Source organism: Lactuca serriola, chromosome 8 (assembly GCF_051521515.1).
Source record: "Lactuca serriola cultivar US96UC23 chromosome 8, Lser_US96UC23_V15, whole genome shotgun sequence".
Taxonomy (NCBI): Eukaryota; Viridiplantae; Streptophyta; class Magnoliopsida; order Asterales; family Asteraceae; genus Lactuca; species Lactuca serriola.
In genome coordinates this window covers 189,051,372-189,066,734 of record NC_136415.1, presented here as the reverse complement: position 1 = coordinate 189,066,734, position 15,363 = coordinate 189,051,372, and the positions used below count along the sequence as shown (strand labels likewise).

At 36.3% G+C, this 15,363-nt stretch overlaps 3 protein-coding genes across 3 annotated transcripts; all 3 read right to left on the bottom strand.

Moving 5' to 3' along the window:
- Positions 1-1,429: 1,429 nt before the first annotated feature.
- LOC145066500 (senescence-specific cysteine protease SAG39-like) lies at positions 1,430-2,576 on the bottom strand. Its single transcript, XM_079013775.1, has 2 exons — positions 2,144-2,576; positions 1,430-2,022 (listed from the first exon to the last, which is right to left on the bottom strand). The coding sequence occupies exons 1-2, from the start codon at positions 2,574-2,576 to the stop codon at positions 1,430-1,432; spliced, it is 1,026 nt and encodes a 341-aa protein (XP_078869901.1).
- A 3,537-nt stretch (positions 2,577-6,113) lies between these two features.
- LOC145066483 (senescence-specific cysteine protease SAG39-like) lies at positions 6,114-7,260 on the bottom strand. The gene is made up of 2 exons (XM_079013755.1): positions 6,828-7,260; positions 6,114-6,706 (listed from the first exon to the last, which is right to left on the bottom strand). Exons 1-2 carry the CDS (start codon positions 7,258-7,260, stop codon positions 6,114-6,116), a joined length of 1,026 nt encoding a protein of 341 aa, XP_078869881.1.
- Positions 7,261-10,797: 3,537 nt separating this feature from the next.
- On the bottom strand, positions 10,798-11,944 carry LOC145066509 (senescence-specific cysteine protease SAG39-like). Its single transcript, XM_079013787.1, has 2 exons — positions 11,512-11,944; positions 10,798-11,390 (listed from the first exon to the last, which is right to left on the bottom strand). Exons 1-2 carry the CDS (start codon positions 11,942-11,944, stop codon positions 10,798-10,800), a joined length of 1,026 nt encoding a protein of 341 aa, XP_078869913.1.
- Between the last annotated feature and the right edge of the window lie 3,419 nt (positions 11,945-15,363).

Genomic DNA, 15,363 nt, shown 5'->3' with positions numbered 1-15,363 from the left:
ACATACTACATGCATACATACGCCTTTCCAGGCCATGACCTTCCGGTCCACATAGTAATGCCTTCCGGCCCATAACATATATTGCCTTCCGGCCCATAACATATAACAACTGACAACTACCCGGATTTCCATCCGATAAAAGGGTTGGCATTGGTGCCATAAACCCTAGCGATATAGTGAGGATAACTCACCTCGAAACTGCCGACTGAACAGATAGCTCAAGCTGCTCCGATCACTGATACGATCTCCACCCCTGGACAGTCACCAATGCACTGAACTCAAACAATAACAACAATTACCAAAATACCCCTGGAACCATTGGTAAATCCTTGGTCAAAGACAAGGTCAAAGTCAACCCCTGACTAACCCTACTCGCCGAGTCAACCCTATGACTCGCCGAGTCCCCATACTCAGAACTTCACTCAACCCGCGATCTAACTCGCCGAGTCACCCCAAGACTCGCCGAGTTCAACGACTCTGAGTCCACTCGCCCTTAACTCACCGATTCCTTAACACACCCTTTCTACACGTCGAGTATCCCCTTTTTACTCGACGAGTTCCTCCTGGAAGAATCGCGGGGCCACCCCGACTCAACTCGCCGAGTCTGAAGAACAACTCGACGAGTCCCCGTAAATCTTCAAGCTACTCGCCGAGTCTGTTCATCGGACTCGTCGAGTCCATGCCATGCCGTCGATCAAACTGCTTCCTGAGATAAGTATTGTCCCGAAATACACAAGCATGGGACCTTCTCGACCTCTAAGGTCCTAATACAGGGTTATAGTCGTTTGGGGACTAGGGTAACACTTAATCTAATCACAAAGGGGTTCCATAAACCCTAATTCCATGACACATCAACATAGCAGAGCATAATTCGAATTCTTACCTGAATAATGTGCCCTCTGTGTCCCCAAATCCTCAGAACGTGACTCCCTTGCTGTTCCTTTAGCCAAGCCCTTCTCTTCCTTGCACCACAACCCTTCCAAGATCAACAATGGCCCTTAAACTTTGCTCCAGATGCACCCAATCGATTTAGGGTTCTTCTCAGAAGGCTAAAATGAACAATGACGGCCAATAAGTGCCCCTTATACGTCCCAAACCTGAACGGTTAGGGTTTTCGCCAAACAGCGCAGACTCGCCGAGTCCATATCTGGACTCGTCGAGTCCAGTCGCGAACCCGCGACCAGGTCTGCGATCCTACTCGGCGAGTCTAAACTCCAACTCGCCGAGTCCCCTCTTAAAACACCCCCAAAAACATAATCATTACAATACTTGGAATTCCGGGCTGTTACAATGAATAATATATATATAGCTGCATCGATTCTTACAAATATTTAATTTTTGGGATACATTTTGTAATTTACATGTTTCCTTGTAATAACATAACTGTAAATACACTTAATTTACAATAATTACTCTTGATGTTACACAATTATGCAGTCGGGTAGGAAGCCATCATGGCAATGCCACAAAGGCCTTCTTGCGCATCAACATCTCTTTGCATCATTATGTACCCCTCTTGACCCCAACCTGTTCCCCAAGAGTTCTTCACCAGCCAATATTTAGTTCCGTCTGCACTCGCTCCATAACCAACCGCAGTAACACCATGGTCTAGTTCAGTACCACATTCTCCCGTAAACACCCCGCTAGAGTAGAATTGGAAGTCGGACCCACTAGCATCAATGGCCACAGAAATAGGCTGACTAGCTACAGCTTTCAAAAGTGCACTTTCACTATTAGCAGGAACATCTTCATGACCCGTAATCGCTGCAGTATGGTTAGATTCCTCGTTGCTGTTGCAGGTGCCATCGACTCCTTTGTACGGGTAGTTGCTCTCTGTAGTAAGGCCTTTATTGTTTAGGATGAAATCAAAGGCGTCGTCCATAAGACCGCCCTCACATCCCTGATCCTGACCACTGGTGTCGCAGTCCACGAGCTCTTGTTCGGATAGAGACACCAATTTACCTGTTTTCAGTTGGGTTATTCCTTCCATAGCTGCCACAGCTGAAAACGCCCAGCAACACCCTACAAACATATATGATGCGATATCGAGTTTAATTAAATATGGTCTTGTTAACAAACATAACTTAATTACTACTTGGACTACGTCTCAAGTTTGAAAATCCCGGTAGTAGTTTTTGCTTACCACATTGGCCTTGGTCTTTAACAGGTGTTACTGCTCCTTTCTTTCTCCAGTCCATTGATGATGGAACTGCTGTCACATTTTCATACCTGAAAGCAGAGGTCGATGGGGAACATTCGTGTGCCTTGAATCGGTTCCTTGTGCTCGTGAACTCTTGGTTTGTAAGGTCTGCAAACTCATTGACTGCTAGCTTGTAAGCTTTGTTCATGACACTGTTGGATGACTCTATGTACCGAACATTCTCTTGAAAAATCTTTGAACGTTGTTCTTTCTCATCAGCATCCTTGTACACGCGTCCATAACGAGCCATCCATTGTTCGTGGCTCTCATAGCTGGAAGTTTCAGGGAGCAGCCTAGATGTAGTGTGTGAAAGCAAAGTAGCAGAGAAGAAGATTAATACCAAAAAACTCAGGGTTGTCTGGTTTGTTGATGTCATAGTTCTGGTAGAGATAAGAAAAAATGGATGTGAATGATTCGGAATAATTTCTTTGCCCGGCTTTATATAGAAACGCATGGTTTCGTCATTGTTTAGGAAATATATCACCTTTCGTGGAAGATAAGATGTTCAGTTGATATATATTAATCAAAAATATGAGGAAAACACACATGTTACGTTGTTTAGATTTATGATTGATGCCACTAATTTACTTGGATTTTCCTTTTGGACTATACTCCTATTGACTAAAATTGTTGTGTGCTAATTTGTTTTCTTAACACAAGCATAGGTAGGTTATGTAAAAGCGAACATAGCTTGGCCATTATTTTGGTATGTAGTTGTGTCCTATATGAAGGAAATTCTCTAAGGGTCTGATACGTACAAGATATTTTTTTATTTCTAATTTTTTTAAAATTGTCTGGGTTTTAGATGTTCAAAACCCAGATATGCATGCCTTTATTCTATTTTTCTCCGTCTTGATTTATGGTAACTTTACCCACACATTCAATGCATTTGAAGAATACTATCCAGTAAAAGAATTTGATTGGTTGTACGCAATATCAATCTCATCACAACATACATTGCAATTGCAAAGAGCTTGTTATATATAATATATAATGATCCCTTCAACAAGACTTGCAGGATTCCCAAAACGATCAAGAAAAATAATATTTCAGAATTTTAATTTGGCCATAACGCGTGAATGCTTCTTCACGGCAACATTTCACAAAAAATGAGTGATGCCCGATGTGATGTCTGAATTTTCCCTGAAGTCGGTTGTCACGACATGATACTCCGATACTTATTTGACAAAACCTCCTCAAAAATGACAATCAAAACGAATAGTGTGCACCAACATTGACCTTGTGCGAACTATCCCTGTCCAAGCTCATTTTCCACAATATTACTGTAGCAAACTTGTCCACATGCCCACCAAATTAAAATGGAGAAGAAAAAAGCCAGTTTACCATGTTAACAAAGGGAAATCGTGAAAATATGTTTGAAAAGGTACAAAATGTGCTAAAGGGAAATCATTGAAAATCAAAATTGAAAAAGTATATTTAAAAACTATTCATTTTGCCATTTTTATGATTTCAATCATGATAATTATTTCAATAATTATTTTCAATGTTAAATCTAACTTTTGATTGTATGTTATTAATTTATATTATTATTGTTTGTTAATTTAAAAACTTTTTCATCGGAAAATTTTCTCAAAATGTGGATTATTCAACCCCCTTGTTTGTTTGTGGGTGAAGAACTAAAGTTCTATTGGTGGAAATATCTGTCCTCCATCATTTATAAGCTTTATTACCCAATATTTTTTTTTAACTTCCATCGGGTGTGAGATATGTGAAAAACCAAAGTCTCTAAAGCATTTCATTAGGAGTCGCCTCATGAAACAAACAAACACAATAGTTATTCTTTATATATACAAAAAAACCTTGGTTTTTTGACAAACGAAGGTGGCTAAGGGTGACCAATAATTAAAGTGTTATGGCCGTCACCGTTTGGTACTACACTCCTGGGCTTTGAACTTCACCTTCGCCTAAAACCATGAGTGATTAGGAGTGATCGAAATGGAAATCATATTAATTTCTAAATATATCCATCCAATGTTGTCGTATTAAAAACGTTGATAGAGAACGTGGGAACATAATTGAATGATACTAGCAATGTCGTCATTTTCATGGCAACACAAATCTTTAACGGTATGTATGAGGAAATTCTAATACACGACTATCAAATCAGTTTTTTTCTAAGAGAAGTGTAACCGACATGATTTAGGTGTAATACTCATTGTTAGTCGGGTCCCAGTAGAGGTAGTAGAGGTATTATACAACTGTTGATTTCCCTTAACATCTCAAGAAATAAGGTCTCAGATTTCTCGAGAATCTACATGGTAGCCGTATTCGGTTTAGGATCATTTTATTTTATAAAATATAGCTGTTAGATTATACCGTAGATCGAATGTTTGACGATCAAGTCGATTTTTATGCTCTCACAATCATAATGTGTAGTAGGAGTTTACGACATGTTTCGTCAGTATGATAAAAAAAAAACATTGAACCCAATATTATGTGTGTAAAATATTTCTTGTCGGGAATCATAGTTTAGGCTCCCAAGATTGAGAAAAATGATGATGAGGTGTCGATCATGGCTGCTTGAAAAGGTTAAAAATAAAGGTTAACGGTTGTTGATGCCAAGAAGGATGTAAGGGGAAAGAGATCAAAATTAGGAGAGACGAATTGAGTATGCTACCATTAGAGGTGATCCAAAACCCTAATATGCATGGAATTATTTTGTTGAATCTAATGCCAGAGTTCCAAAAATGTGTTGCATTTTCTTTTGTGCGGTTTTTTTGTATTTCATTTTCTTATTTTCAGATGCATTTATTTCTTTTGTGATAAACTTAGAAAATATAAATAAAAATGAAGTATTATGTGGCATTTAGGGGTCCTTAGTTATAGACAAAATTTTCCAGACTATTAACAAGTTTTTAGTTTATTTACGAAACTATGCAAGGTTTGATTATCAAGACTGTTTAGATGCGGTAACCTTAATGATTCCAATGACAATTACGATTTCATGGTGTACTCCCTTACATCGAAGGTTTATTTAAATTCCATTAAGAGTGTCGTTTGTTGTGGCTTTTCAGTTTTGGACTTCCAATTTAACGGTTGGTGTAGTGTGGTTTTTCTTTAGCTTTCGATCAATTGGTTTATTACAATCTTTATCTACTAGTCAATACAATAAAAATTTGTTCTCAAGAACAACATGATTTCTTTCATTAATAATAATATATTAACAACTACGTTGTACAAAAGAAACTATATATAAAACGGCCATACATGGGCCAAAACGTAGGATTATAAATACACATAACATAAATACACGCAATTTCTTTTCTTTTTATTATAAATACATAAATGTTAATAGTTTTCTTAAAAATAACATGTGCGGTTTCATAGCTTCTTCCATCTAGCCAATAAATTGCATAGCTCTCAAAGCAACTTCATCGGTACTTCCAAATGCAGCTTAGCACCCAATAAAAATGTTTCAAGTGGTTCTCAAGGAAAGTTGGTGTTTTGATTGGCATGACTTGGATTTGACTCGGGTCTGACATCTATCTACCCTGCAGATTCTCATTCCCTGATTTGTGATGTGCTTCATTTTGGATTATTTGGAAGTTTGCACTTGAATCTGCTACCAACTTATGGTAAACTTTGTTATTTGGTCAAAAATATTTCTTGTTCATTTGACCCTTCGTTTGATCAAAAAAGAATTCACTCGTTTCAACATGTTTTGCTTGGGTGATTGTTTGTCCGAAATTAATTTGCAATACTCGGAGAAGAATATGCATATACGAAAATACATTCACGGTCACAATTTCTCTTATGAATAATATATATATAGCTGCATCGATTCTTACAAATATTTAATTTTTGGGATACATTTTGTAATTTACATGTTTCCTTGTAATAACATAACTGTAAATACACTTAATTTACAATAATTACTCTTGATGTTACACAATTATGCAGTCGGGTAGGAAGCCATCATGGCAATGCCACAAAGGCCTTCTTGCGCATCAACATCTCTTTGCATCATTATGTACCCCTCTTGACCCCAACCTGTTCCCCAAGAGTTCTTCACCAGCCAATATTTAGTTCCGTCTGCACTCGCTCCATAACCAACCGCAGTAACACCATGGTCTAGTTCAGTACCACATTCTCCCGTAAACACCCCGCTAGAGTAGAATTGGAAGTCGGACCCACTAGCATCAATGGCCACAGAAATAGGCTGACTAGCTACAGCTTTCAAAAGTGCACTTTCACTATTAGCAGGAACATCTTCATGACCCGTAATCGCTGCAGCATGGTTAGATTCCTCGTTGCTGTTGCAGGTGCCATCGACTCCTTTGTACGGGTAGTTGCTCTCTGTAGTAAGGCCTTTATTGTTTAGGATGAAATCAAAGGCGTCGTCCATAAGACCGCCCTCACATCCCTGATCCTGACCACTGGTGTCGCAGTCCACGAGCTCTTGTTCGGATAGAGACACCAATTTACCTGTTTTCAGTTGGGTTATTCCTTCCATAGCTGCCACAGCTGAAAACGCCCAGCAACACCCTACAAACATATATGATGCGATATCGAGTTTAATTAAATATGGTCTTGTTAACAAACATAACTTAATTACTACTTGGACTACGTCTCAAGTTTGAAAATCCCGGTAGTAGTTTTTGCTTACCACATTGGCCTTGGTCTTTAACAGGTGTTACTGCTCCTTTCTTTCTCCAGTCCATTGATGATGGAACTGCTGTCACATTTTCATACCTGAAAGCAGAGGTCGATGGGGAACATTCGTGTGCCTTGAATCGGTTCCTTGTGCTCGTGAACTCTTGGTTTGTAAGGTCTGCAAACTCATTGACTGCTAGCTTGTAAGCTTTGTTCATGACACTGTTGGATGACTCTATGTACCGAACATTCTCTTGAAAAATCTTTGAACGTTGTTCTTTCTCATCAGCATCCTTGTACACGCGTCCATAACGAGCCATCCATTGTTCGTGGCTCTCATAGCTGGAAGTTTCAGGGAGCAGCCTAGATGTAGTGTGTGAAAGCAAAGTAGCAGAGAAGAAGATTAATACCAAAAAACTCAGGGCTGTCTGGTTTGTTGATGTCATAGTTCTGGTAGAGATAAGAAAAAATGGATGTGAATGATTCGGAATAATTTCTTTGCCCGGCTTTATATAGAAACGCATGGTTTCGTCATTGTTTAGGAAATATATCACCTTTCGTGGAAGATAAGATGTTCAGTTGATATATATTAATCAAAAATATGAGGAAAACACACATGTTACGTTGTTTAGATTTATGATTGATGCCACTAATTTACTTGGATTTTCCTTTTGGACTATACTCCTATTGACTAAAATTGTTGTGTGCTAATTTGTTTTCTTAACACAAGCATAGGTAGGTTATGTAAAAGCGAACATAGCTTGGCCATTATTTTGGTATGTAGTTGTGTCCTATATGAAGGAAATTCTCTAAGGGTCTGATACGTACAAGATATTTTTTTATTTCTAATTTTTTTAAAATTGTCTGGGTTTTAGATGTTCAAAACCCAGATATGCATGCCTTTATTCTATTTTTCTCCGTCTTGATTTATGATAACTTTACCCACACATTCAATGCATTTGAAGAATACTATCCAGTAAAAGAATTTGATTGGTTGTACGCAATATCAATCTCATCACAACATACATTGCAATTGCAAAGAGCTTGTTATATATAATATATAATGATCCCTTCAACAAGACTTGCAGGATTCCCAAAACGATCAAGAAAAATAATATTTCAGAATTTTAATTTGGCCATAATGCGTGAATGCTTCTTCACGGCCACATTTCACAAAAAAATGAGTGATGCCCGATGTGATGTCTGAATTTTCCCTGAAGTCGGTTGTCACGACATGATACTCCGATACTTATTTGACAAAACCTCCTCAAAAATGACAATCAAAACGAATAGTGTGCACCAACATTGACCTTGTGCGAACTATCCCTGTCCAAGCTCATTTTCCACAATATTACTGTAGCAAACTTGTCCACATGCCCACCAAATTAAAATGGAGAAGAAAAAAGCCAGTTTACCATGTTAACAAAGGGAAATCGTGAAAATATGTTTGAAAAGGTACAAAATGTGCTAAAGGGAAATCATTGAAAATCAAAATTGAAAAAGTATATTTAAAAACTATTCATTTTGCCATTTTTATGATTTCAATCATGATAATTATTTCAATAATTATTTTCAATGTTAAATCTAACTTTTGATTGTATGTTATTAATTTATATTATTATTGTTTGTTAATTTAAAAACTTTTTCATCGGAAAATTTTCTCAAAATGTGGATTATTCAACCCCCTTGTTTGTTTGTGGGTGAAGAACTAAAGTTCTATTGGTGGAAATATCTGTCCTCCATCATTTATAAGCTTTATTACCCAATATTTTTTTTTAACTTCCATCGGGTGTGAGATATGTGAAAAACCAAAGTCTCTAAAGCATTTCATTAGGAGTCGCCTCATGAAACAAACAAACACAATAGTTATTCTTTATATATACAAAAAAAAACCTTGGTTTTTTGACAAACGAAGGTGGCTAAGGGTGACCAATAATTAATGTGTTATGGCCGTCACCGTTTGGTTCTACACTCCTGGGCTTTGAACTTCACCTTCGCCTAAAACCATGAGTGATTAGGAGTGATCGAAATGGAAATCATATTAATTTCTAAATATATCCATCCAATGTTGTCGTATTAAAAACGTTGATAGAGAACGTGGGAACATAATTGAATGATACTAGCAATGTCGTCATTTTCATGGCAACACAAATCTTTAACGGTATATATGAGGAAATTCTAATACACGACTATCAAATCAGTTTTTTTCTAAGAGAAGTGTAACCGACATGATTTAGGTGTAATACTCATTGTTAGTCGGGTCCCAGTAGAGGTAGTAGAGGTATTATACAACTGTTGATTTCCCTTAACATCTCAAGAAATAAGGTCTCAGATTTCTCGAGAATCTACATGGTAGCCGTATTCGGTTTAGGATCATTTTATTTTATAAAATATAGCTGTTAGATTATACCGTAGATCGAATGTTTGACGATCAAGTCGATTTTTATGCTCTCACAATCATAATGTGTAGTAGGAGTTTATGAAATGTTTCGTCAGTATGATAAAAAAAACATTGAACCCAATATTATGTGTGTAAAATATTTCTTGTCGGGAATCATAGTTTAGGCTCCCAAGATTGAGAAAAATGATGAGGAGGTGTCGATCATGGCTGCTTGAAAAGGTTAAAAATAAAGGTTAACGGTTGTTGATGCCAAGAAGGATGTAAGGGGAAAGAAATCAAAATTAGGAGAGACGAATTGAGTATGCTACCATTAGAGGTGATCCAAAACCCTAATATGCATGAAATTATTTTGTTGAATCTAATGCCAGAGTTCCAAAAATGTGTTGCATTTTCTTTTGTGCGGTTTTTTTGTATTTCGTTTTCTTATTTTCAGATGCATTTATTTCTTTTGTGATAAACTTAGAAAATATAAATAAAAATGAAGTATTATGTGGCATTTAGGGGTCCTTAGTTATAGACAAAATTTTCCAGACTATTAACAAGTTTTTAGTTTATTTACGAAACTATGCAAGGTTTGATTATCAAGACTGTTTAGATGCGGTAACCTTAATGATTCCAATGACAATTACGATTTCATGGTGTACTCCCTTACATCGAAGGTTTATTTAAATTCCATTAAGAGTGTCGTTTGTTGTGGCTTTTCAGTTTTGGACTTCCAATTTAACGGTTGGTGTAGTGTGGTTTTTCTTTAGCTTTCGATCAATTGGTTTATTACAATCTTTATCTACTAGTCAATACAATAAAAATTTGTTCTCAAGAACAACATGATTTCTTTCATTAATAATAATATATTAACAACTACGTTGTACAAAAGAAACTATATATAAAACGGCCATACATGGGCCAAAACGTAGGATTATAAATACACATAACATAAATACACGCAATTTCTTTTCTTTTTATTATAAATACATAAATGTTAATAGTTTTCTTAAAAATAACATGTGCGGTTTCATAGCTTCTTCCATCTAGCCAATAAATTGCATAGCTCTCAAAGCAACTTCATCGGTACTTCAAATGCAGCTTAGCACCCAAAAAAAATGTTTCAAGTGGTTCTCAAAGAAAGTTGGTGTTTTGATTGGCATGACTTGGATTTGACTCGGGTCTGACATCTATCTGGCCGGCAGATTCTCATTCCCTGATTTGTGATGTGCTTCATTTTGGATTATTTGGAAGTTTGCACTTGAATCTGCTACCAACTTATGGTAAACTTTGTTATTTGGTCAAAAGTATTTCTTGTTCATTTGACCCTTCGTTTGATCAAAAAAGAATTCACTCGTTTCAACATGTTTTGCTTGGGTGATTGTTTGTCCGAAATTAATTTGCAATACTCGGAGAAGAATATGCATATACGAAAATACATTCACGGTCACAATTTCTCTTATGAATAATATATATATAGCTGCATCGATTCTTACAAATATTTAATTTTTGGGATACATTTTGTAATTTACATGTTTCCTTGTAATAACATAACTGTAAATACACTTAATTTACAATAATTACTCTTGATGTTACACAATTATGCAGTCGGGTAGGAAGCCATCATGGCAATGCCACAAAGGCCTTCTTGCGCATCAACATCTCTTTGCATCATTATGTACCCCTCTTGACCCCAACCTGTTCCCCAAGAGTTCTTCACCAGCCAATATTTAGTTCCGTCTGCACTCGCTCCATAACCAACCGCAGTAACACCATGGTCTAGTTCAGTACCACATTCTCCCGTAAACACCCCGCTAGAGTAGAATTGGAAGTCAGACCCACTAGCATCAATGGCCACAGAAATAGGCTGACTAGCTACAGCTTTCAAAAGTGCACTTTCACTATTAGCAGGAACATCTTCATGACCCGTAATCGCTGCAGCATGGTTAGATTCCTCGTTGCTGTTGCAGGTGCCATCGACTCCTTTGTACGGGTAGTTGCTCTCTGTAGTAAGGCCTTTATTGTTTAGGATGAAATCAAAGGCGTCGTCCATAAGACCGCCCTCACATCCCTGATCCTGACCACTGGTGTCGCAGTCCACGAGCTCTTGTTCGGATAGAGACACCAATTTACCTGTTTTCAGTTGGGTTATTCCTTCCATAGCTGCCACAGCTGAAAACGCCCAGCAACACCCTACAAACATATATGATGCGATATCGAGTTTAATTAAATATGGTCTTGTTAACAAACATAACTTAATTACTACTTGGACTACGTCTCAAGTTTGAAAATCCCGGTAGTAGTTTTTGCTTACCACATTGGCCTTGGTCTTTAACAGGTGTTACTGCTCCTTTCTTTCTCCAGTCCATTGATGATGGAACTGCTGTCACATTTTCATACCTGAAAGCAGAGGTCGATGGGGAACATTCGTGTGCCTTGAATCGGTTCCTTGTGCTCGTGAACTCTTGGTTTGTAAGGTCTGCAAACTCATTGACTGCTAGTTTGTAAGCTTTGTTCATGACACTGTTGGATGACTCTATGTACCGAACATTCTCTTGAAAAATCTTTGAACGTTGTTCTTTCTCATCAGCATCCTTGTACACGCGTCCATAACGAGCCATCCATTGTTCGTGGCTCTCATAGCTGGAAGTTTCAGGGAGCAGCCTAGATGTAGTGTGTGAAAGCAAAGTAGCAGAGAAGAAGATTAATACCAAAAAACTCAGGGCTGTCTGGTTTGTTGATGTCATAGTTCTGGTAGAGATAAGAAAAAATGGATATGAATGATTCGGAATAATTTCTTTGCCCGGCTTTATATAGAAACGCATGGTTTCGTCATTGTTTAGGAAATATATCACCTTTCGTGGAAGATAAGATGTTCAGTTGATATATATTAATCAAAAATATGAGGAAAACACACATGTTACGTTGTTTAGATTTATGATTGATGCCACTAATTTACTTGGATTTTCCTTTTGGACTATACTCCTATTGACTAAAATTGTTGTGTGCTAATTTGTTTTCTTAACACAAGCATAGGTAGGTTATGTAAAAACGAACATAGCTTGGCCATTATTTTGGTATGTAGTTGTGTCCTATATGAAGGAAATTCTCTAAGGGTCTGATACGTACAAGATATTTTTGTTATTTCTAATTTTTTTAAAATTGTCTGGGTTTTAGATGTTCAAAACCCAGATATGCATGCCTTTATTCTATTTTTCTCCGTCTTGATTTATGGTAACTTTACCCACACATTCAATGCATTTGAAGAATCCTATCCAGTAAAAGAATTTGATTGGTTGTACGCAATATCAATCTCATCACAACATACATTGCAATTGCAAAGAGCTTGTTATATATAATATATAATGATCCCTTCAACAAGACTTGCAGGATTCCCAAAACGATCAAGAAAAATAATATTTCAGAATTTTAATTTGGCCATAATGCGTGAATGCTTCTTCACGGCAACATTTCACAAAAAATGAGTGATGCCCGATGTGATGTCTGAATTTTCCCTGAAGTCGGTTGTCACGACATGATACTCCGATACTTATTTGACAAAACCTCCTCAAAAATGACAATCAAAACGAATAGTGTGCACCAACATTGACCTTGTGCGAACTATCCCTGTCCAAGCTCATTTTCCACAATATTACTGTAGCAAACTTGTCCACATGCCCACCAAATTAAAATGGAGAAGAAAAAAGCCAGTTTACCATGTTAACAAAGGGAAATCGTGAAAATATGTTTGAAAAGGTACAAAATGTGCTAAAGGGAAATCATTGAAAATCAAAATTGAAAAAGTATATTTAAAAACTATTCATTTTGCCATTTTTATGATTTCAATCATGATAATTATTTCATCAATTATTTTCAATGTTAAATCTAACTTTTGATTGTATGTTATTAATTTATATTATTATTGTTTGTTAATTTAAAAACATTTTCATCGGAAAATTTTCTCAAAATGTGGATTATTCAACCCCCTTGTTTGTTTGTGGGTGAAGAACTAAAGTTCTATTGATGGAAATATCTGTCCTCCATCATTTATAAGCTTTATTTCCCAATATATATATATATATATATATATATATATATATATATATATATATATTTAACTTCCATCGGGTGTGAGATATGTGAAAAACCAAAGTCTCTAAAGCATTTCATTAGGAGTCGCCTCATGAAACAAACAAACACAATAGTTATTCTTTATATATACAAAAAAAACCTTGGTTTTTTGACAAACGAAGGTGGCTAAGGGTGACCAATAATTAAAGTGTTATGGCCGTCACCGTTTGGTACTACACTCCTGGGCTTTGAACTTCACCTTCGCCTAAAACCATGAGTGATTAGGAGTGATCGAAATGGAAATCATATTAATTTCTAAATATATCCATCCAATGTTGTCGTATTAAAAACGTTGATAGAGAACGTGGGAACATAATTGAATGATACTAGCAATGTCGTCATTTTCATGGCAACACAAATCTTTAACGGTATATATGAGGAAATTCTAATACACGACTATCAAATCAGTTTTTTCTAAGAGAAGTGTAACCGACATGATTTAGGTGTAATACTCATTGTTAGTCGGGTCCCAGTAGAGGTAGTAGATGTATTATACAACTGTTGATTTCCCTTAACATCTCAAGAAATAAGGTCTCAGATTTCTCGAGAATCTACATGGTAGCCGTATTCGGTTTAGGATCATTTTATTTTATAAAATATAGCTGTTAGATTATACCGTAGATCGAATGTTTGACGATCAAGTCGATTTTTATGCTCTCACGATCATAATGTGTAGTAGGAGTTTACGACATGTTTCGTCAGTATGATAAAAAAAACATTGAACCCAATATTATGTGTGTAAAATATTTCTTGTCGGGAATCATAGTTTAGGCTCCCAAGATTGAGAAAAATGATGATGAGGTGTCGATCATGGCTGCTTGAAAAGGTTAAAAATAAAGGTTAATGGTTGTTGATGCCAAGAAGGATGTAAGGGGAAAGAGATCAAAATTAGGAGAGACGAATTGAGTATGCTACCATTAGAGGTGATCCAAAACCCTAATATGCATGGAATTATTTTGTTGAATCTAATGCCAGAGTTCCAAAAATGTGTTGCATTTTCTTTTCTGCGTTTTTTTTGTATTTCGTTTTCTTATTTTCAGATGCATTTATTTTTTTGTGATAAACTTAGAAAATATAAATAAAAATGAAGTATTATGTGGCATTTAGGGGTCTTTAGTTATAGACAAAATTTTCCAGACTATTAACAAGTTTTTAGTTTATTTACGAAACTATGCAAGGTTTGATTATCAAGACTGTTTAGATGCGGTAACCTTAATGATTCCAATGACAATTACGATTTCATGGTGTACTCCCTTACATCGAAGGTTTATTTAAATTCCATTAAGAGTGTCGTTTGTTGTGGCTTTTCAGTTTTGGACTTCCAATTTAACGGTTGGTGTAGTGTGGTTTTTCTTTAGCTTTCGATCAATTGGTTTATTACAATCTTTATCTACTAGTCAATACAATAAAAATTTGTTCTCAAGAACAACATGATTTCTTTCATTAATAATAATATATTAACAACTACGTTGTACAAAAGAAACTATATATAAAACGGCCATACATGGGCCAAAACGTAGGATTATAAATACACATAACATAAATACACGCAATTTCTTTTCTTTTTATTATAAATACATAAATGTTAATAGTTTTCTTAAAAATAACATGTGCGGTTTCATAGCTTCTTCCATCTAGCCAATAAATTGCATAGCTCTCAAAGCAACTTCATCGGTACTTCCAAATGCAGCTTAGCACCCAATAAAAATGTTTCAAGTGGTTCTCAAGGAAAGTTGGTGTTTTGATTGGCATGACTTGGATTTGACTCGGGTCTGACATCTATCTACCCTGCAGATTCTCATTCCCTGATTTGTGATGTGCTTCATTTTGGATTATTTGGAAGTTTGCACTTGAATCTGCTACCAACTTATGGTAAACTTTGTTATTTGGTCAAAAATATTTCTTGTTCATTTGACCCTTCGTTTGATCAAAAAAGAATTCACTCGTTTCAACATGTTTTGCTTGGGTGATTGTTTGTCCGAAATTAATTTGCAATACTCGGAGAAGAATATGCATATACGAAAATACATTCACG

Excerpts from the sequence above, each read along its gene's own strand:
- LOC145066500 (XM_079013775.1), bottom strand. The coding sequence starts at position 2,576 with ATGACATCAACAAACCAGACAACCCTGAGTTTTTTGGTATTAATCTTC. Across the intron at positions 2,023-2,143 it reads TAAAGACCAAGGCCAATGTG|GGTGTTGCTGGGCGTTTTCA; the intron begins GTAAGCAAAAAC and ends ATATGTTTGTAG.
- LOC145066483 (XM_079013755.1), bottom strand. The coding sequence starts at position 7,260 with ATGACATCAACAAACCAGACAGCCCTGAGTTTTTTGGTATTAATCTTC. Across the intron at positions 6,707-6,827 it reads TAAAGACCAAGGCCAATGTG|GGTGTTGCTGGGCGTTTTCA; the intron begins GTAAGCAAAAAC and ends ATATGTTTGTAG.
- LOC145066509 (XM_079013787.1), bottom strand. The coding sequence starts at position 11,944 with ATGACATCAACAAACCAGACAGCCCTGAGTTTTTTGGTATTAATCTTC. Across the intron at positions 11,391-11,511 it reads TAAAGACCAAGGCCAATGTG|GGTGTTGCTGGGCGTTTTCA; the intron begins GTAAGCAAAAAC and ends ATATGTTTGTAG.